This window comes from Culicoides brevitarsis, chromosome 2 (genome assembly GCF_036172545.1).
Source record: "Culicoides brevitarsis isolate CSIRO-B50_1 chromosome 2, AGI_CSIRO_Cbre_v1, whole genome shotgun sequence".
NCBI classification, from domain to species: domain Eukaryota; kingdom Metazoa; phylum Arthropoda; class Insecta; order Diptera; family Ceratopogonidae; genus Culicoides; species Culicoides brevitarsis.
Genome location: NC_087086.1, coordinates 22178295 through 22201530, shown reverse-complemented (window position 1 = coordinate 22201530; position 23236 = coordinate 22178295). Strand labels below are relative to the sequence as shown.

At 26.4% G+C, this 23236-nt stretch overlaps 1 protein-coding gene across 2 annotated transcripts; it reads left to right on the top strand.

Annotated features, from left to right (window-relative positions):
• Positions 1-813: 813 nt before the first annotated feature.
• LOC134830830 (homeobox protein dve-1) lies at positions 814-19291 on the top strand. 2 transcript variants are annotated; one of them, XM_063844417.1, is made up of 6 exons: positions 837-965; positions 8023-8072; positions 8296-8668; positions 17204-17643; positions 17715-18997; positions 19059-19291. In XM_063844417.1, the coding sequence occupies exons 2-6, from the start codon at positions 8052-8054 to the stop codon at positions 19201-19203; spliced, it is 2262 nt and encodes a 753-aa protein (XP_063700487.1). In that variant the 5' UTR covers positions 837-965; positions 8023-8051; the 3' UTR covers positions 19204-19291. The 2 variants fall into 2 exon arrangements, with proteins under 2 accessions (XP_063700486.1, XP_063700487.1); XM_063844416.1 differs by lacking the exon at positions 8023-8072 and having other exon boundaries at positions 814-965.
• The last annotated feature ends 3945 nt before the right edge of the window (positions 19292-23236 follow it).

Below are 23236 nucleotides of genomic sequence, written 5' to 3'. Positions count from 1 at the left end.
ATATTAAAAATAACAACAATAAACGACGTTTTTTTTGCCAACTATTATTTTAGTCCAATCAAAACAAGTTTGGGCGGAGCATTTGAATGATTTTATATACTTTTACTTGTGTATTTTGATAATAATTGCAATTCAACCGTGTTTACTCTACACGTGGTCGATGAAAAGACGATATACGAGAGATAATAAAATAAAACAAAAATATCCGTACAAAAAATGTGTGTCAGATGCGCAAAGCAGTCATACAATCTTGATCTTCATGTATACACGATGTATGTGTTTATAAAACTTGTATTATATTGTATTAAAACATACAAAAATCTTCTTCGAATCAGAATCCACGGAAATCTGCGCTTGTCCTAAAATGCTTTTTCAGAAAAGTGGGTGGTTAGGGTGATCTGATCCCTTTTCGTACATAACGCTTAAAGCTTTTCATACATTTCTATGAGTACAAGGGACCGAGTTTAACCGAACTTTGTATTGTTTCGGTACATACATGTTTGGCTTACCAGCCGGTTTTGTACTCAGTAATGAATCGACTTGCAAACTGAGAAGACGTTGAATAAAATCGTTTAAAGTAAAATAAAAAGAAAATAAATCGTCCTTTAGTAACTAAATTCATTCTATTAATTATATTTATATATAAATATGCATAAAAATAAATGAGTTAACTATGAGTTAACAACATGTATTAGTATTAAAAAGAGGTATTTCGAGATTTTCATCAACTAATTTCTATAAGATTTGTATTTCAAAAATTTTAAAGCCATAAAAAATTACTAAAAATGAAAATCTGTTTTGTTTACAGATAAGGATAAAACATTGAAAATAAGAATAAAATATAAAAAGTGCAATAAAATATTGTCAAATAAATTGTCATGAGTGATTTAATTGGCATGGACTTTCAAAGTGCAATGGAAACTTTTGCGGAAGCATGGGCAGCTGCCAACGCAGGAGTAGCTCAGGTAACTTTGAATATTATCTAAAATACAATATAATATATATTAAGGGTGTTCCAAAAACTTATCATGGTTCGCGTTTCCTTCCCTTTAACTTTTTTTTTTATCAAAAATGATCATTGGCATACAGAATTTCAAATGAATCATTAAATTTTAAGTTTTTTTTTTTTTAAGCTTTATTTAAGAACATAAGAAATAAGTCAAAACACTTATTTAATAGCAATATCATAAAAATTGGGTGAAATATATTGGGCACATAAAAAATAAAATCACCATGTGAAAATAACTTTTTGGCGAAAAAAGAAAAAAAATAATTGAATTTTTACCAAGCATTAAGTGCTTTTAAATCAAATTTTATCAATCTTAAAAAAAAACCAACAATAATAAAAATTAATATAGTTAGGTACTTAAATTTTAACAAAAAATAATAGTAAAAGAATACAGTTTGTTGAATGATCAATTTGCACGGCACCACCGCGGACCCGTGTGACCTATTGTGGTAATTTGATGAAGTTGTTATTTTGACACGAAAATTTTCCTGTTTCAACTTCAACTTTTAAGTACTACTTTTGAAAGGGATAAGTTGCCTCGCACTGTACTATATTAAAGTAAAACATTTTCCGTCACAAGAGTTTGACTTATAAAAATGTCCTTAAAATTCATTAATCAAAATATTAATTGCAATACATTTTACAAAATACCTAGTGTTAAAAACTGAAGAATTAAAGACAATTAACTATCTCACGCATCAATGGATTACATGATCGTTATACATCAAATGTTCCCACATTTTACATACACACCCAATAAACGGTTTTTTGAACTTCTTAATTTCAATATGTTATGTGAAACTAAGCCGTTATCTATCAAATGCATATATTTATTAAAAAAAAAAACGCATTACCATACACCTTCATACAAATTATATTTGGAAAATGTAGTAAATATCCTTCCTTATTACTTTAACCGTTTATAAAATGTGAGGGTTCTTATGCAACTACAGTAATCTAAATATAAGGGAGACAATTTATTTGTTTAACCATGCCTAACATTTTTTTAACGTTATATATTTGTTTTAATAAATGTGCCAATGTTCACCTCAAAAATACTCTTCTTCGTTTTGTAAAGATATGTTTGATAGTATTTAATTAACGATTAACATAACAAAACACTATTTTTTTTTAAGTTATGAAATCAAAATACAATAATATTATTTCTCAATAGAAAATACTAAATTTAATAATATCCTTATTCTGTTTTTTTAAATAAACATTTGCATTTATTTTCTTATATTTGGACACTTGATTTGGTATGAAAGGTCAATCAATCTTAAGTAGGAAAGATTCGTAAGATATTTCTTTATTTTAAAAATTATTTATATATCACACATAGTCTAATAGGCAGTTATTAAAATGGCATTAATTTGTCACATTTTATGTATCAAAGTGTACAACAAATACAACATTATTTAAATACACATTGGATTCACTTGAATATTTAGAAAATAGAATATTTTAAGTACCTATGCTTACTTATTCTTTCTTGTTCAACTCAATTATTATTATTATTATTGATGTGGATGAGCCGAACCTAGGGGTTAAGTGAATTATTATTGCGCAAATATTTTCATGAGTATGATATGAGTGTGTATGAACCGATTTATCTTCGAGTTATTTCATGGGTGATATCATATTCATATCAATGTCATTCTTGATTTCTAGTGAATTAATTGTATCAATTAAATTCTATGAGCTAAATATGGAACAGAGTTTTTTAAAAAATAAAGCAAAGAAATCTTACAAAGAAATTCTAAAATGATATAGATAAAAAAATTATAGGTATTTAAAACAAAATACATAGTTATTATTTATTTAAGAGAAAAATAATCGTTTTTTATTCTTCTTTTTCTGTATTCTGTATGAAATTAAAAATTCTGCGCATTCACTTTATCCGACTTAAATCCTCTGTTAATATTAATAAATGGTATTAAATCCTATCACATCACGGTTTCGTATAGATTTAAAATCCCCACATATTTTCAAGCGTATCTTATAAGCTTAATATGATGTCAATGATGAAAAAGAAATGCGGTCGGACTATTTAGAGTTTAAATGTATTTTGGTGAAGTATTTATTTCGATTTATATTTTGAATGTTAATTACTCTTATTATTAAATCCGTGCATCAAATACAGTCTACGCGTATCATTTATTTTGCTTGCTTTTCATACGTATTCTTGAAGACAAGACGCGATAAATCTTGATTTAAGGAACAATCGGATTATTCAATCACACATACCATTACAGATATCTCATATATGGTCATCAATATTTAAGAAATCTTGCATGAAGAATTAGTTTTATTTATTAACTATTCGTACAAAAATGGTTACCCATATACATATAATATTATAGAATATAATATTTACCAGTATAACTGATATTCCATGCAGGAGATTCGTACATATACTTTTCACAAAACAACTAAGGATTAGATCTGCTTAAATCTCATCTATAGTACAAGCATTTATATATTGAACTAATTGTATATTAAATTATATAAAACAATAAAAATATTTAATTATTTTTGTATTAATTTTTATTTCATTTATTTATTATTTTTTTTTTATTTTTTGATAGAATGTAAATTAAAATTGTTTTAATTATTTATCAGCTCCGTATTATAAATATATTATATACAAAATATTTAAAAAAAAAAACATCTAAAAGGAAAGGTTTGATATTCTGTGCCTTGAGGCAATGTAATTTGATTTTTTATCCGAAATACCAAATAATAATGAAGAATTATACAAGATGCAATTTCATGTTCGTCAAAATATCGTACTAAAGATGCATACTAACCAAACAGCCGTTGTATATTATATTATTATCTTCATCATAATCGTACGTTTATGGCCCAAAACCTGATGCTACTGTAATACACATATTCATTTATCGGTATTTCTTTTGGCTCTAAGTTTTATTCAAGACAAGATGCTGCTTTTATTTTTATATAACTAATTATTTATACAATGAGAGACGATCATTAACAGGATTTTGGTCATCACTTTACTCATCTCTACAAAGATGTAGAGCATAAATGATAAAATGTATAGCAAACCAGAAATTAATCATGTAATTATAAAAATGTTTTTCGTTTCCTCTGCAAGATTTTGATCGATTCAAACTTTTTTCGTCTCTTATGAACTCTGGATATTCTTTTGGGATATTCAGTCGATGTTATTTGGTCATCGAATTCTTTTAATCATCATTCTTCATTTTCCATTTGATTCTCTTACATGTGAAAATGTTAAAAAAGAGAGGTGATTAGTATTCACCACTTGTTCAGAGACGGTCAACAAAAATGTTTGTCTTACATACAATTTTGTATATTGAAACATTCATTTCTGTTTTTTGTTTTATAAATTACAATTCAAATAAATATATTGAATTGATTTTTTAAGGAAAAAAAAATGAAAATATTGTATAAACATGTTGATGCATATTCAGTGATTTAATGATAATGATAACACAAAACAAAATTTACACATTAGATATGACAAGGCACCACCGCGGACCACCATTTCACACAAAATTGCATATTGTTGGAGAAAAGACTGAAATCCAAAATGACGTTTTTTTTTTGATTTATAGAACAAAATGAAAACTAATCAATGATTATAAGATTATAAATCGAGCATTTTTCCAACGAGGCAAACCAGAAGGGCCTATTGTGGTAATCGATGATAAAAACAATTAAGAGAACCAGATTATGGATTGTTCAATCTCTTCAGAGCTTATTGTTACAAAAATCATATGTCAATAACAAATTAAATAAATGATCAATTTTGATGAATACAAATTTTATATAAATTGGATTCAATCTTTATTAATCAAATAAATAATTACTCATTGCACTATTGCAATGAATGAAACATTTAACTCTAAGAAAAATGACATTGATTTGAAATATTTGTTTTTTTTAAATTGGTGTATGTATATGCAATTATCTATATGATATGTAATAGATATATGGGTACTTAATAACAAATAAAAAAAGGATTTTCTTTTATATTTTAGCTCTGTAAATAAAAATATATATGGTGCATTCCATTCTAAAAAAAATACCAAAATCACGGTTTTGATTTTTACCGATTTTTCCATAAAACAGTAATAGAAATGAAAAACTGAATAGTTTATCGTGATGTCCATTAAAAAAGAAGAAAATTTTGCTTTGGCGAAATTTTTTTCCCCTTATTTTTAAAAATTTTATGATAATTTTAAAAAAATTTTTTCGCAAAATATATGAAAAATCCGTGTAGCGAAAAAAAAGTCAAAATTTCAAGTTTATTATTACCAGGATTGTTTGTCATCTCGAGTACATACATTTTTACCATGGAACATATGGTTGGAAACGAAAAGTTTAGTCAGAAAAGCCAAAAATGTGATATTTTTGCGTTTTTAAAAAATTTTGAACCATTGATAAAAATTTTTAAAATAAGTCGAAAATAATGTTGTCTTAGCAAAAGTTTCTTATTCAATGATGGACATCAAGATAAGGTAATAAGATCTGTACTTTTATAGGTAAATTTAAAATCCGGAATTTCGGTATTTTTTAGAATGGAATGCTCCATATGTATTTATTTTTTTTTTATTTTTGTACGTGATTATGATTAATGCTACAATAGTGATAAGGAAAGTAAATATTATATGAGATAATGAACATTCTGTTTACAAATACTATTTAAAAAATAGAGAAAGTATATCCACGCTTTTTGTACTCCTCAAGTCATATTTTCATACTCATTAATTCACATTTTCATTCCCCTCATTTCACATTTTACATACCCCTTACCATCTGTAGACTTTTCCCATTGAAATGCATATATTTCACAATTTTGTACGTCCACTTCACATTTTCGTACTTCTCATGACCCATACACCTCACAACCCAAGGGACTGCCCACAGACCTTGAAGGTTCTCAAATAACTAACAAAAATTTTGGGGCACAGTGTTACTGACACACACACGGACGGCAAGTCCAGTTTAATATCGCATTTTTTTCGAAATGCGGCAAAAATTATAAGATAATTTTTATATAAGACCGTCCAAGTAACGGATTACGATTTTTATCTGTAAATCTTAGGCCGTTAAAAAGATTTCTCTATTTTTTATGTTTCTAAAAGGGCATTAATATTTTTATTTTTTCAATTTAGACTTTTCCAAAATTGTCGATGTTTTTGTCCGAAACGATTTTTTTTCAAAATGAAAAATGTCAAAATAAAAAAAAAGTTTAAATACTTTTTCATTTAAAATGGCAATACTTTTGGCTTATACAATTAATTATTAATTTTTCATGTTCTAATTCTAAAATGAATTTAAACCATTTAAAATAAAATAATTATATTAAATAATTATAAAATAATTAAAAGTAGCGTATTTTGTATTTGTATTTTCTGTCTAATTTCTCGAATTCTTTATAAATGTTTTGTATAATTCTTTATAATAATTTTGTAACTACAAAATTAGTAAAGTTTATATTAAGGGCTGAAAGCAGAGGCGGACTGGCCATTGGGAGCACCGGGAAAATTCCCGATGGGCCGGTCCAATTTTAGGCAAAAATGGGCCGAATTTTCAAAAATTTCAATATAAAAATGATAAAATAATTGAAAATGGGCCAATTTTGGGCCTGTATTCCCGGTAACTTTTTCCTTCCCAGTCCGCCTCTGCCTGAAAGGATTTTTTCCTTTCCACGCACTTTTTGACAAACTGAGAAAAAGCGATTTTAAGTTTTTCACTGTTTTTCATCTATAAAATTTGATTTTCTTAATTTAGATATTTTCTTAATTTTTTAGCTAATATTTAGTGAAAAATGGTCAATAAAAACGATTTTCATGCTCGAAAATTTCCTAACTCAACAATTAGGGGCGATTTGGGCAATTTTTATCGAAAAAAAAAGGATAAATCGCACATATGAAGCAAAAAATTAGATTTTTAAGTTCTTCTAATTTCAATGTTTTATTGAAATGTTTGGTTCAAAATGACTTTTTATGCCTTAAAAAAGTATAAAGAACACAAAAAAGTTGAAAAAAATGATTTTAAAGCAATTTGAAAATTACCCGTTTGTATGGCTATGTGTCATTTATCCTTTCACTCTGCATATGTGCGATCTGGCATATTGCAATAAAACACACATTTTCGAAAAAATATTGAAATTTTCTTAATGTATCTGAAAGTACTCGTCTTTCAGCATATTTTCTAATTCTTAACTCAATTTTGTCAAAAAGTGCGTATGTGCGATTTATCCTTTCAGCCCTTCATATGAGACAAATAAAAAGTTACTAATAAACTAGTTAAATTCAATAAATTTCTCGTGATCAACTAGAAAGTTACTAATATTACCAAATATTTAGTAAAACTGACTCAATAATTGAGTCAGTCAAAAAAAAAAATTGTTTTAATACAATTTTGACTTTTGAAACTATTTTAAAGGTTATTTTTGAACATTTGAGTAAAAAATCAAGAAATAATTTTTACCCATTTTTTACGAGAAATAACGACCTAAATATTCAAAAATTATTTTTCAGGAATATTTTTCAAAATAATTTTTGTAAGAGAAAAATATATCGTAATGCTAATATATTAACAATATTATAAAAAATAATTCAAAAATGAACAATTTTATAAAATTTTTCCATTCAAAATAGTACTAAAAACCCAAATCTATATAAAATTTCTATATTTCCCATGCTTTTTAATTTTAAGAAAGTAACGCTAAAACAGAAAACGTTTTTAAAATACCCTTACAGTCAATGCAAATAAAATATCAGGCTTAACTAACTAAAAAGTCGTTCAATAAAAAATATATAATAGAATTTCATTAGGTCTTTCTTATTTTTGTGAATTAGTTTTAAAATTTAATAGGGAAAAATTACTGCCGGATAGAAAAATTATAATGAATTAAAATAATTAGAGCAATTTGAGATAGTAAAGGTATATTTTCTAATTTTACATCTAAATATAGTCGTGTGTGATTGTCTGTAATAAATTTTTGCTTCTTTTAGATATTTAAATAAAGGGATTCTTATAATAAATGTGTTCTTCATCTTTTAGAGTAAGTTTTGTATTTAATAAGAAAATCTTTTAACACGTTGTATAAATCATTTTGTTTGCTTATGGATTGCTATGTATTTGTTAATACACAGTTATAATTTATAAAACAAAGTTAGACGCGTGCGACGTTTTGACAATCATTTAAAATCAAACGATTTATATTTCTTTTCGTTTAATTAAGTTCTAGATTTTTTCTTACAAAAATATCTCAAATTTTTTTGCAGACTCACGCATTGTCATTAGCAAAATCAAAATCACCATCGCAAAATGAACAATCAGGTTCGCCAATACATCCATCAAGCTCCGTACATTCTGAACGTAGTTCAAGTAACAAACAAGAAAGCCCAAAAAATAATGTCAATATGATGCAAAATTCAACACATTCTGTATTAACATCAAATGTCACGGAAGACTCACATCGAGAAGCAAAAGAGTCTATTTATGATAGATCAACACAACTAACTAGTAAATTGGGGTTAAATATGAGCGAAACTTCTGACGGAAATATAGTTGCGAGAGAAAATGGATTAATGAATAAATCAGTATCATCACCAATCATTGATCAAAAAGATTTTGATATTAATAAAGTTCATAACGGTAAGTTAACTCCATAGTGTACTTATTAAAATGATATTGTTCAATATACCTTGATACTAAAATCAAAATCTATTGAAACGGTGAATCCTTGTTTAGTTCAGTAAATATTTAAATGCATTGATTCATTCAAACAAAATAGTCAATAAATAAAAATATGGTTGTTTTTAGTTTCTTTCAAATATTCAAAATACATCTTAAATTAATATTAAATTTTTTGATGTGTAAAAAAAATTAGGTAGCTCTCTATTTTTTTAATTAAATATTTTTTGGACATCTAAATTAAGAACAATTGTCATTGAACGAATCTCGTGTAATTTGCAAGACAATTACAAAAATACAGTCTATTATTTGATGATACATGAAGAACTAAAAACCAAGATGCTTTTTAATGAATTAAGACAAAAAAAGGACGTAAAAGAAAAAAAGATCTTCACGCAATAAGTTGGGCTCGGGTACTTCGTAGCTGTTTTTGTACTGTGAAACCCGCCGTGGTGAGTCAACAACACATCAAAGGATGAAACTCGATAATGTCGTCACTAACTTTTTTTCCTTATTAAACATCATACGATAATAATAATAATAGTTTAAGTAAAATTAAAATAACAGTTTAATTTTATCATTTATTTTTGGCATCATAATGTATGTATTTTATTCACCTTAAACTACAACACAGCTTATTAAAGATATTGAGGAAGAGAAAAAATATAGCGGTCTCTCAGTCAACAAAAACCAAAGTGAATCTAACAGGATTAAGGAATTGAAAAGGATTTATATAAACCCCTTATATTTTGTATAGAGATAACACATATTTATCTACTACACAGGAAAATCTTACTACACATCCCTACATATATAATACGTTGAATACAAAATACTTTTACTTATATTCGTACGCAAACAATTTTACTTGCGTTACTATATCATTACAGTAGATGTATGTGAACTTATGCGATTGTTTGCTTCGACGACCTTTGAAGATTTGCAGAGTTTGTTATACATATGATTATTGAATCCGGAGAAAGGGTTGCCACATTGAATTTAGAAACTGTTGCTGATTTTATCAAGCTTTAACTGGCAAGGACATTAAATTCCACAAGTATTGAACATAGAATAAATAATACGTGCACATCATCTTAAAATGTAACATAAGTAGTTTTTAATCTTATTTAAGAAGGAAACGAGAGTTTTTTTTTGTTACATTAAATCCAATTTATACATGGAGATTGTTTTCGATTTTCAGTAATGAATGTTTTGATATAAGTAGACTAAAAGTCTCTTTTAAAATTTAAAAATCAAGATTTTTTCTGTCCTGTCAATAATGAAAAAACTCATTTATCTTTGAAGCATTTATATTATGTCTTCTCTGTATTTTTCTGTATATCGATATACAATAAACAATAAATTAATATTTTCAAATGCCGCAAAACAAGACTGATAAATCATTTAAATCGTATAATACGCAATTTAATACTTCATTTTTAATCCTTCATCCTTTTTTTTAACTTTTTTATGTCTGGAATTATGTACTGTATATGTGTTTAGACATACGATATTTAGTTAATCTTTGTATTTCCTTTGTTTTGTCTAACTGTGGTAATTTTTCTTGAAGGAAATATATTCACACGTGACTCTTAGTATTAAAAACACCGTGGAAGCGCACTATTTAATCTAATGAATTACATATATTTTAATAGGTATTTAGGTATAGCCAAACTCAACCGCATTTTTTGTTTTTCTTTATTTCCTTTGGAATCCTTAGGAGTTCCTGTGAGCCGTTAGAAATACAGAAGTCTCAATAAATATTTGCAAACTTATATAGAAGAATATTTGTAAAATATTCTTAAAGTTTTAAATAAAAGATCGTGTTTCTACCAAGTCTTTTTAATCTTCAAAAAGATTAAGGTACACACAAAAGATTATTTACGAAAGTCATAAGCTCAAAGCTGATTAATATCTAAAATAATTGAAACATAAATTTTAAGACTCTTAAACCGGTCGATGGAAACAAAGTTTTTGTCGTTTTCCCAAATTTTTCTTTAAAAGGATTAAGAAAATACTTCCTGAAAATATTTACTCTGATCTTGTAAGTGTTTTTTTTTTCACATAAGTTTGACCAGTGTTGGGATATTTCCAGTAGATCATTAAAAAAGATACATATATGTTTACGGATGTATAATGCGTTGAATAGAAAACTTTCTTGCATCATATTTAAATGAGCTGTTTAAGTAAATTTAATGTACATTTACTCGTCCTAGAAAAATTGAAAAATCCTAATTCATATAAAATCTTTGTGTCTTTAAAGTTCAGTAATTCTAATGTTCAAAATAATCCATCTGTTTAAATTACGCTATTTTGTGTTTATTTAAGTACATTTATGTGAAATAAACGGTGTTGATCATACATAACAGCAAATCAGCTTATCTTCCAATATGAATAAAACAATTAATCTGGTCTATCCCTTTCCAATATGAAATTGCCTGAAAATATTTCTTTTATTTTGAATTTCATACTTGATACAAACTTCTAATGTAAATAAAAATGTAAAATCTCTTAGATGTTTGTTTTGTTATGTTTATTTATTATGTTCTATTTTAAATTAAATTTTGTGATTAATATTTTTTCGTTCTTGCTAGTTTGCATTTTCATGCATATAAGACGAAGAATTGTATAGTGAATTTTTAGATTTCATTTCCATATTTGATATTTATTTTAAGCTCTTTTTCGTCATTCAACTATAAATAATAACTATGAAAATTATAATACACATTTATTTTATAATAAATAATAATCATTATTATTATAAAATCACAAAATATATTAGTTTTCTATATTTTTCAATTATTTTATGCACCTATATATGTATTTAACTAGAATAAATCATATAAAACATTTAAGAATACTCATTATGTGATAATAAGCTTAAACAACTTTATCAGTACATTTATTTTAAATATTATGGTATAAATAATCTTACATTATTATTTTTTTTTCATTAATTAATTAGTTGAACTATTACACAAAGTAATAAAAATATACATAATAAAGTTTATCATGAAGAACCCTTTTTAGTCAAAATGAAATAACATAAAATACCAAGGTATGTATGTTTTCAAAATACACATGCAAAGTACAGTATACACAATATTTATAAACTCAGACAGCTGAGATGATGTGGTGATCGGATTAGAAAATCCAGATAAAGGGATAAAAGCATTGAATTAAACTCCCCTGACATTCATTGATGAAAAATTAATACAACGCTTGAATTCAACGCATGTGAGAATCAGTTAGTTGATTTTAAAAATCATATTAAAAAAGGTTTTCATTAACTATATATTTTATAGAGATACTTACCTTATATTTCAATAATTCTCATTAAATTTGACAAGAGCTTTTGATTGAGCATTCGGGTCTGAGGATTAATACTATTGGGATTAAATACGTATAAACGTTAATACATATAAGTTCAGTACTACCATCATGCAACATCATATATACAAAATACACGCTTCAAATGGAGAGGATTATTCATTTTGTTTGTTTTTTTGTTGAACAGAATCATAATCATCGTGAATACAATATACACATTTGAAATTTGTTGGTAAACTTTGAATGCAACGACTGAATGCCACGTATAAAAAATGCAATTCAAATCGTACCAGATTGAGTTCAGTTATAAATATGTGTGCACAGTGAGAGGAATTAAACAGACAGAAGTATCAGATAGATAAAAGTGTTGAAAATGCAATGAGTGATGCATAAGCGATTCGCATCCTTCTTTCGAGATTAAATATGGATTATGTCACACATTCGTCTTGTATCCGTTTATCATTTTATCAGAAAATCTATAAAGAAGATTCTATTTCTTATACAAATTTAAAAAATAATACAAACATTGAATATTCTAATTGAATAATGCCATTTACAATATTTACAAAATTTAGCACAAAAGTTAGTAATATTGAAAAAGCAAGCCTTGGAACAATAATATTGTTCAATACTATTTATTGCCATATATGGCCATAATTAAATTATTGTTAGAAAATAAATAATTGTTGAGAAAAATTATGAAAAATAAATAATTTTCGAGAAAAATTATGGAAAATAAATAATTGTCGAGACTGAATTTTCAATCTTTTTCACATATTTTTTTTTAAATATTTTCCTAAAATTGCCAGAAATTTTTTGAATTGTCAAAATTTGTAATAAATGCGTGAGTAAAAATTTAAAAAAATCTAATTTTCCAAAAAATAAATCAAATCATTATTATTTTGAATTTGAAAATTGACAATATATTGCAATAAATAATTTTTCATTTGATAATAAATATTATGGAAAATAAATAATTTTCTAAAAAAAATATGGTAAATAAATAATTGTTTAAGAAAATTAAGAAAAATAAATTATTGTTGAAAATATTTATATCTCATTAATAAAAAATGATATTGTTCCAAGGCTTGAAAAAAAGCATATGTAAGTTAAAATAAGATTATAAATAAGGGTTTCTTAAGTTTACTGGAATATGCAACATTATAATATGGGGTTAACAAACTTGTTACCCAGATTTTAAAACTTTAAAGCTTCACAAAAACCGAATAACACTAACACTGAAAATGTATCTTTTTTACATATTTAAAATTAGATTTAGGAATATCATCGTTGCATGAAATCAATAAATTAAAATTATTCAAGTGGGTCTTTACATAATTTGGTAGTGACCAACACCTTTACATATAAGTGTATAAGGATTTTAAAGGGGTTTATTTAGGTTTTATATGGTAAGAAAAAGGTAAATCTCTTTACCTTAGAGACCATGACAACACTTGTGTAAAAACTATTATAGTAAATCTTCAATGCATAAGACACTAAAATTACGTCTTAAAACGATTTAAAATATATACAAATTTAAAAAGAAAACAAATATATACCTACCTTATTTACGTTGTACAATTTGACGAAGGAGTACATACTTGTAAAAAGAATTGTGAATTATACCCTGATTTCCCATTTGTCGAGTGAGATATTCACCACTGTATAAAACGTATAAAAAATCAGCTGATAAGGCTATTTAATATAATTATTTCACTTTCTATTAAATTTATTTAGAGTTTTTTTTATTACATAAAACAGTCAAAAAGTCGGTTTTTGAAAATAAAAAAAAATATCGTCAAAAAATGCAAAGAAACAATTGGTTTATCGCCTAAAATATTTCAGACTAAGGCGTCATCCATTAATGGCGTCGGCAAAAATAGGGCATTTTTTGAACCCCACCCCCCCTATAATCGTAAATCGTAAACCTCCCCTAATTTACGACGTGTTTTTTAACATGACCCCCCTCCCCCCCTCAATGAAAAGTGAAATTTTTAGTACCAGTTTAAATTTCAATGAAAGTTCGTGAAAAATTTGAAAAAAAAAACTCAAATTAATAAAAATTTAAAAAAAAAAATAGAAAGTCTGAAATACTTCAAAAATTATTTTAAATAATTCAAAACGAAAAATTTTTAAACTGTGAATATGGCATATTTTTACGACGTCGTTCATTTCTGTTTACCCCCTCCCCCCCTCGTCGGAGTCCGTCGTAAATTTGATGAACCCCACCGCCCCTAAACTGCCGACGCCATTAATGGATAACGCCTAACATGTTCGAAATAAAAATAATGGAGGGAGGAAAATGGAGTGTAGTTGATGTTTTATATACTTTTTTTTTAACATTTTTTGTTATTAATCAATTTTTTGTTGTGTTCATGGTATCAACAATGAGATTAAAGTTCAGTTAAAAATTTAAACAAAAAAAAAAAATCATAAAAATAACTGGCAAAATATTTTCGACTTTTGATATGCGGCATGGGACAAAATACATAGGTGCAAATAGGTATTGTGCAATGTTTGTAACATGTGCAATCATTAAAGTTTGCCCGAAATATATACTTTTCTTAGTTTAGCTCAATAATTTTCCGAAAGTAAATTCTCAATTTAAAAATGTTTCCATGCTTTTTTAGATATTACTTATTATACACATTTAATTGTTTGCTTCACGCTTAAACATATGATTTTTAATGAATATATAATATGTACTATGTATCGATACGTAGGCAATCATTTTTGGTATATTCATAATACATACTTTTATTCTCTATGATGCGAGATTATCAATGCATAATTGATATATATGATATGATAATTGCTATATATCATTTTATAAAACTTTAAGGGTTTCTAATGGTTTAAGTCAACATCATTCAAAAATGTATAAGGAGATACGAGATATATACATATTGTTTTAGAAAGTTGCACATCATTTATCGTTACGAAATCGATATCTATTTTTCTTATTTTCGAGACATATTATCAAAACAAGTAGAAATGTAATATTAAATTGAGACGCATAATCCTTAAGCCTCGCTAATACCCTAATTCTGATATGGTATATAGTTGTTGAATAGAACCAAACATAGTCTACATAACATGGATTGTATGTATGTAGGAATATGTGTTAATCCTGAACATTCACTACATGCTGCATATCAAATCAGATACTAAACAACGAATTCTGGTACACGTTAAATTTGTAACATGATTTCAAATCCAGCTCTACCATTGTGGAATTACAAGTGGCATAAATCAGAATAGCAGAACCAGGATTTAAGTTTATATGGGTGATATTTGTAAGCATGAGCATTTGCACTGCAAAACAACATATATACAAGTGGTAAAAATAACGTATCAACACACTGTTGAATATGTTAACGAATATTTTTTATGTAAGGGTTCTGTAATTTTTATTTTTTTCTTAATAAAAATGTTAAAGTAATAAAAATAAAATCGTATTTTTTTTTTGAATTGCATCTTGTTCAACAGTAGGTTTAAATATTATCACAAAGAAAGAATATCACAAATACAGTAGTAAATATCGTATAGACAATCAACTTCCGTTGCACTTAATACCTTGGTTATATCAGCATCGGATTTGTTTTGCTAGCAACGAATCTATTAGAGCAACAACGCGATTTTTTTTGTTTTACATCATCATCGTCGCCATGTTTTATGACTAAATATACCAACATTCATAGATACACATTCAAATGCAACGACACATAAAATATCCCTATTTTTTATTTTTTGAGGAATTATTGTGAATCCTATGTACAACTACAGCAACATTTTACATTAGAGATAAATCGCAACAATGTCTCGCTTGCGTAAATACTAGTGGAGCTTTAGAGTTATTATGTTTGTTTTTTTTATATGTTCACCATTTGGAACATACAACTGTAAATAATCCGAATAAATATAACAGAATAAACCATCTAAATTTTATATAAAAAATCAAACTAAGTAGATAGTGTTTTCATTAATAAACATATTCTTTGATTTATCAAATCAAGAAATACATAGCGGTAGATAGATGGATTACAAATTGAGCATGTTTTTTAACTACAAATGTTCCTGAATAATATCAAGAAAATTTTTATTATAAATTCGTTTTAGGTAGTAGTGTTTTTACACAAGTTTTTATGTTATTAAGTACGAGGTACTTGAAGAAAATCGTTTTTTCTTCATTGAAGTATTTCTACAACGCTTAAAATTTTGTAAATATTTTACAAGCAACATCATATTATTCTTAAAATAATCTGAACATAAAAAAACTTTGCCATTTTTTTTTTCCATTTTTTTACCATAGAAAGTATTTAAATAGCATGCAAAGTAAACCAAAGATACATCCTTGTCTTATTTTATATGTATTTTATAAAATCTTATATATAATTTATGTATACTACTAATATGATTGCTAAAAACTATCTTATTCTCTTATAAGATAAGAATTTAAACTTATATATATATATGAAATAATATATTATATAAGAATTAAAAACCGAAGGAAGACGAGCGAAGGTTTTAATTTTTCAATGGATGAATTGTTCCATAGTTGATAAGCTTATAAAATTTTAAATCATAATAATAACAAACTGATCAAACACAATTTTGTTCAAGTTCTTTTGGAGAAGATGGATTTTTATTATTTTCTTATTAGGTCGTTCCAAATTTTTTTCGATGTTTTTAATACTAAAAAAAAACTTTTTCATACAAAATGACAAAATTTTTGATTTATTCATTAAAAAATACTTTAGTTTTTTTTATGTTTTCTACATTGTGATTTATTACTTTAAATTTGATATCAGAGTATTTTAAGTTAAAAATGTAAACCAAAAAATTTTATAAAAATAACGGTAAAAGAATTTTTTTGAAAATATTTTTAGAGAAGAAAATTCATGTTGAATTTTGTTTTTCAATACAAAATTCTTGAAAATATAAAATATTTTCAAAAAATTTTAAAATTCCTTGCAAAAATATTGTGAAAGATAAAAAACGGTCAATTTTGATTTAATTTCCACTTTTGAAATGGGGCATGAGACAAAACATAGAAAAAAAAATTGGAGCGGCTAACCAATTTTAATGAACTACTGAATAAATGAAAATAAAAAATATATGTTTGTTGAAAATAGTTAATTCATCATAATTTATTTATTCTTATAGCAAAGTCTTTACCATTACATTGTGTTGTGGAATCAATAGGATCTATGAATGCATCGATTTTAAATGAAGCAAGACATCCTTGGAAACGTCGACCAAGCATTGAAACAGACTCTTACGTAATAATACCATCCCAAACACCATTCAGCGATATTGTTACAACTGCTCTACAACGTTTAGGATATTCTATCGATATAATGAATACGGCTCGTGGATCTATTATTGTTAAAAATTGGAAAGCTATTGCTTTGGAAAAAATTACTGACAATCCATTAGTTTCTGTATTTGATATCTTAGGTGAATTAATATCTGTAGTTACTTTGAAAATAACAATCATCAGATCAAAGCCTAGTCAACTAATGGAGGTTAAAGACAAATTGCTCAAATTGTTAATTTTGCAATCACATGCAGTTTTGCGAAGCAGTGGATGTCCTTTGGATGAGGTTGGTATAAAAGTTGTTTAATATATAGTCGTTTTTGACGTAAAAGTATAAATTTATTTTTGTTATTGCAGATTACACTATCGCAAATATGTCGCAGTCCAATTCACAGTTCATTTCCGTTCAATCAAGAAATTTCTGAAGAATTGAAAAGAAAATTTGATCAATGGTGGGGTAATCAACTAACTCCACAGAGTAATCCTATATCACATAAAATATTGCCATTTTCAAATCCAAACCAGACAACGGAGCTCGATTTCGTTAATTCAGGAACGCATAGCAGAGATGTTGATAATCGACATCCAGCTTCACTTATTGTTCATCCAGCACTGCAAACGGTACACTCACAGTATCCAAATCAAAAAACCCGTATGCGTACGAGTTTTGATCCTGAAATGGAGTTGCCGAAATTACAAAGATGGTTTCAGGAAAACCCTCATCCAAGCCGACAACAAATTCAATCATATGTTGTCCAATTAAATGCTTTAGAGTCTCGAAGAGGCAGAAAACCTTTGGATGTGAATAATGTAGTATACTGGTTTAAGAATGCAAGAGCTGCACAAAAGCGCGCTGAAATGCGAGGTCAAAGCGGGATTTTAAACGGATTTTCGCCTAGTGCTATGATGTTACAACAATCTGAATATAATATAAAGAGCAGTCCGAGTAATCCTCCAAGTGAAGATATAGATGCGATATCACAACATTCTGATGATGAAGTGGATGATTCAGAAAGAGCTGGATCACCCCAGCTTCCGCTTTCCTTAACAATGCACGAACGTCATCGTAGTCCCATATCAAATATATCGGTAAAACGAGAAGAAACTATTAGTCCTAATGTTGACGATGCCACGAAAGTTGAAAGCAAGAATAACAACAACAACGGATCAACATGTGATCGTTCTCCGGAACTTAATGATGATGAAGATTCACTTTCTAAAAATGACCGTCCTTTGTCACCGTCTGCTCGTTCTATACAATCCGATGACTTAGATGTCGATGATCAGGACCACCACAATCTTGATGACTTTCGTACCCCATCTCCCGATTCCAGTCGTCGTAACCTTTCATTTCCTTTGGTTGGAAACTCGGTGTTTTCCCAATCGATTATGTACATGAGTCATTATATGCCACAAATTCCAGGATCACATCACCAAAATGGTCCACCAGCTGGAATAGGCTCTGTCGGTATAAATCTGTCAAATTCGTTTTCAAATGATGAACGACGTAAACGTAACCGCACGTTCATCGATCCAGTTACAGAGGTACCCAAGCTGGAACAATGGTTTTCAATGAATACCCATCCGTCACACAATCTTATACTTAAATATACAGAAGACTTGAATCGAATGCCATACAGGTAAAATTATATTATTTATAAAATACATACAATGTTTTTAAGAAAAAATAATTTTTCTCAGACAAAAATTTCCTCGCTTGGAAAGCAAGAATGTACAATTTTGGTTCAAAAATCGGCGCGCAAAGTGTAAACGTTTGAAAATGTCTTTATACGATTCATCACAACTATCAGGATTGAATCCATTTCATCATTCAGAACGAGAGTGATCAAAATATCATGGATGTTTCATTTATTAAAAAATAAAAAGATTTTGTTATATGAGATTGAATGACAGTTTCTTTTTAAACTGATACAACGATTGTTTATATTAATGTTAGAACTTTGTATGTCTTTAAAGAGTACTAAGTAACAGTATTGTTTTTTAGATTTAGATTAAATAATAAATAAAGAAAATAAATATCATTTAAAATATTATATAAATTATAAAACAGCACAAAGGTTATAAATAATAATTAGTACATAATGAATCAATGGTAATGTTAATCAAAAATTTCTACTATGTAAATAAAATTATTTATTTATAAAAAGCTAATGCATTGAATGTTTAATATTAAAAATTTAAGTACATATAGAGAAATCCTCAGAAAATTAAATTACTATGTAGTAAAAATAACAAATCCAAGGAATCCAAAGGAAATCGCTTTATTTTGTTAATATTCCTATTTTTAACCATTGTAAGCAGTGGCGGATTTACTGGTAGGCTAATAAGGCAGCAGAACAAAACTCTTTATAATAGGCCCCAAAATTGTTGAAAAACGCCTAATAGCCTCAGGCCCCATTGGCAAAATTGTGAAGTAAATATAAATTTTTTAAAATCAAAGTCAAATCAAATCAAATTATTTTTGTTTTATTCGTGATAACTAGGTAATTAAGTTAAACTAATTTACACTAATAAAGTTATCTTGTAAATTAGTCATAATCTGTAGGCCCTTATATTTTTTAAAATAGTTTTTGTAGAGAGCTAATAACTCCCATAAATTGTATGATCGTCGCAGATAACATATATGACAACTTTGTGATTTATTTATTTAAAATACATAGTAAAAACTAGACATCAGTCAATAATGGTATTTAGAAATAATTGTGCACTTTGTTGCAATTATTAAAACATTAAATTTAAATTTCTAAGAAAATTTATAAACATGAATAAAAATTGTATTCAAATGATGTAATTATAATAGTTAAAAAAATAAAAACAGTTAAATAAAGTTACACAATTGCTCTTATAAAAATGTAAAGTGTCATAATATAATCAATCATTTGTTGTTACAAAAACGTTTTCTGTTTCGCGTTAAATTTTTGAAATAAAAAGCATGGGGGATGGGGATATAGAAATTTTTTATAGATTTTTGTTTTTAGTACTATTTCGTATGGAAAAGTAATAAAACGGTTCATTTTCTAGTTATTATCTATGATATTGTTATTAAATTAACGTTTTGACTTAGGTATTCAAAAATTATTTTGAAAAGTTTTTCTAAAAAATAATTTTCAAATTTTTTGATCGTTATTTTTTGTAAAAAAATAATTCTTGATTTTTTAATCAAATTGTTTATGAATAACCTCTAAAATTGTTTAAATGTGTAAATTGTTGAAAAGCAACTAAAAATTTGCTAAAAAAGCCAGCAAAACGTGATTTCTTAATTCACTTAATTATTTATATGAAAAAGTATTTCAAAGTTCTATGTATAATTTCTATATCCCCCATCGTCATTTTTCATAAAAATGATGGGAGAGGAAACGCGAAAAAAGATTCGTTTTTGGAACACCCTTAGGGACCCTAAAAAATATTGATTTTTTTGTACTACTTTTTTATGATTCTTTTGCCAAAAATAAATAGTAATGCCCATTGTAAACCCAACGGTTTTTTATAAGATGAGAATAAAAATGCATAAAGCTAGCTAACGGACTGTTCACAATAAGCAAAAAATAAAATTAAATTAGTACCTAAAATTAAATTTCACAGAAAATCAAGGAAACCTTTATTAGTGAGTGGCCAGCCAGACACCTCTGAGTAACTTAGAGTTTTATAAAAGCAAGCAAAAACACAAACAAATTTGACGGGTATGTAGAAAGAAGTCTTCGGATGTTTTTAGTATGTAATAATAATAAAAGGGTTTATAAGGGTTTATGTTTACAATAAGGCAAGTGCAACTTAAAAAATGTTTCTCGTAATTTTTTCAAAAATCCAATGTGAAAATAATAGAATAATAATAATGATCATTTTAGTTTTCAGCATTAAAAATTTATTGAATTCAAATTTTGTAATTATTGAAAGTTTTTGATTAATTTTCACAGAAAAATTCATAGTTTGAAATTTGTCAAAAATTTTGAAAAAGTCGATAGAAAATTATTGTGATAAAAATCTATCCAAAGGTTGATCAAACGATATGAGATGTGTTTAAACCACTCTATTGAATATTAGAGCTCTTCAAGAATACTAAAAAAAATAGAAAAATGTCATTATTATAATTTCCATTATCATTATCCGGAGTACATCCTAACTTTTTGAGACCCAAAACAAAGTGAAACATTTTTTGAAATTAATATTTGTCAGGTTTGTAATTTAAAAAGACCTTCCAAAACTATCAAAAATTGGCCTATTAAGTTTCAAAACTGATTGGTTAATCTTTGCTTCTGGACTATGAAAATAAATATAATAAATAGATAATAAACAATAAAACAATTAAATAAAATCTTAAAGCACTATTGATTTGTTTGTTCTTATACATACTTAAGAACAACCTATAGGTAAGTGTTTGGTAATTTAAAAGTCACAACTCACAAAATAGATTTTTTTTTAATTTACCATGTCATATTATTTACATACTTTTTTTTTAGCTTTAGATTAAGTAGAAACTTTTGAAAATAAATGATTTCGTTACTCAATATATTATATTGGTTTCCACTATTTGCTTGTCACATAATTTCCAAAATACCAATTGAGAATAAATCCACATATTATATTGTCTTATATACATTGTCATCATATGCAATCAAACGATTCTGAAGCGCATGGTGTGAAAATACAAAAACCTAATCAATACCAGTTCAATATAGCATTTCCTTTCCAAAAAAATTATGATTTAGTAAAAAAAATTGTATTCAAAAATTCAATTGTAAATTTTTTACAAAAAAAATTATATGATACATTAAAAATTATATTATACAAAAAACATATATTAATCATGTTGCATTAAAAAACATTGATCCAGACGCTTTTATGAATGCACACTATTCATAAGTATTGGATATATCACAAAATATATTATGTGTATTGAGAAAAAGGGAATTCGTAGGTGTGAAAAATCTAATATACCTTGACCTTAGTAAAAATATATTAAATAGCATAGATAAAAAAGCGTTTGAAGGGCTTTTTAAATTGCAAACATTGATACTAAAACAAAATAGATTAATATTCCTTGACCCATTATGTAAACTAAACATTTAAATGTCAATGAATATTGATTTAGAAATAAACACTAATAGATCATTTGTAGAATCAATCACACTATTTTAATTGTAAAAACATATACTTAGAGATGTCGTTTTCTAGAAATCAATTTAGTTTATAGTTTTATTGCTTTAAAAAATCTCAAAGAGCTCGATCTTGAGGGAAACTTCCTAGTTCAATTTGTTTTTTTCATTTTCAAAGATAAGAATACAAAATTAAAAGTGATTTCACTAAGTAAGGACGAATATGACTACAATTCTTTTACCACTATGGTAAAATTATTTTGCAAAATAAATGTTACTAATAATTATTTTAATAAAAAATTTGCATGTAAAAAGGAGATAGAGGACATCAACATTCCAATGAGAAACTTGTCAGCTAAAAGTGACGTTGGTAATGATACCGAATATCTTATGTTGATTTTTCTAAAGGTTAGTAGATTAATAATAAATAATATCAATAATTGTTAATATCAATAATGTAATGCTTTAAGTTCTATTTTATAAATAGAATTAATTTTTTTTATTTTTTATTAATAAGTTAAACACAATAAATATTACACTCTAGACGAGCAAATAGCTCAATTCATTATATTGATGATTGGAGAAAATACATTAAAAAATAAAGAATTGTAATAATTGATCTTGGTAAAATTATTATTGATTTTTCCGTCATAATATGTATTGTAAGTAATAGTTTTAGAGATATTATCTTTAACAATTTACCTATGTTTGAAAAAATAATATATGTAGTTTTTTTCAATTTCGCAATAGGTCTTGCTAGATGAG

Coding starts and splice junctions, on each gene's coding strand:
- LOC134830830 (XM_063844416.1), top strand. CDS start 879: ATGAGTGATTTAATTGGCATGGACTTTCAAAGTGCAATGGAAACTTTT. Junction 17,644..17,714: donor GTGGATGTCCTTTGGATGAG/GTTGGTATAAAA, acceptor TTGTTATTGCAG/ATTACACTATCGCAAATATG. Junction 18,998..19,058: donor TTGAATCGAATGCCATACAG/GTAAAATTATAT, acceptor AATTTTTCTCAG/ACAAAAATTTCCTCGCTTGG.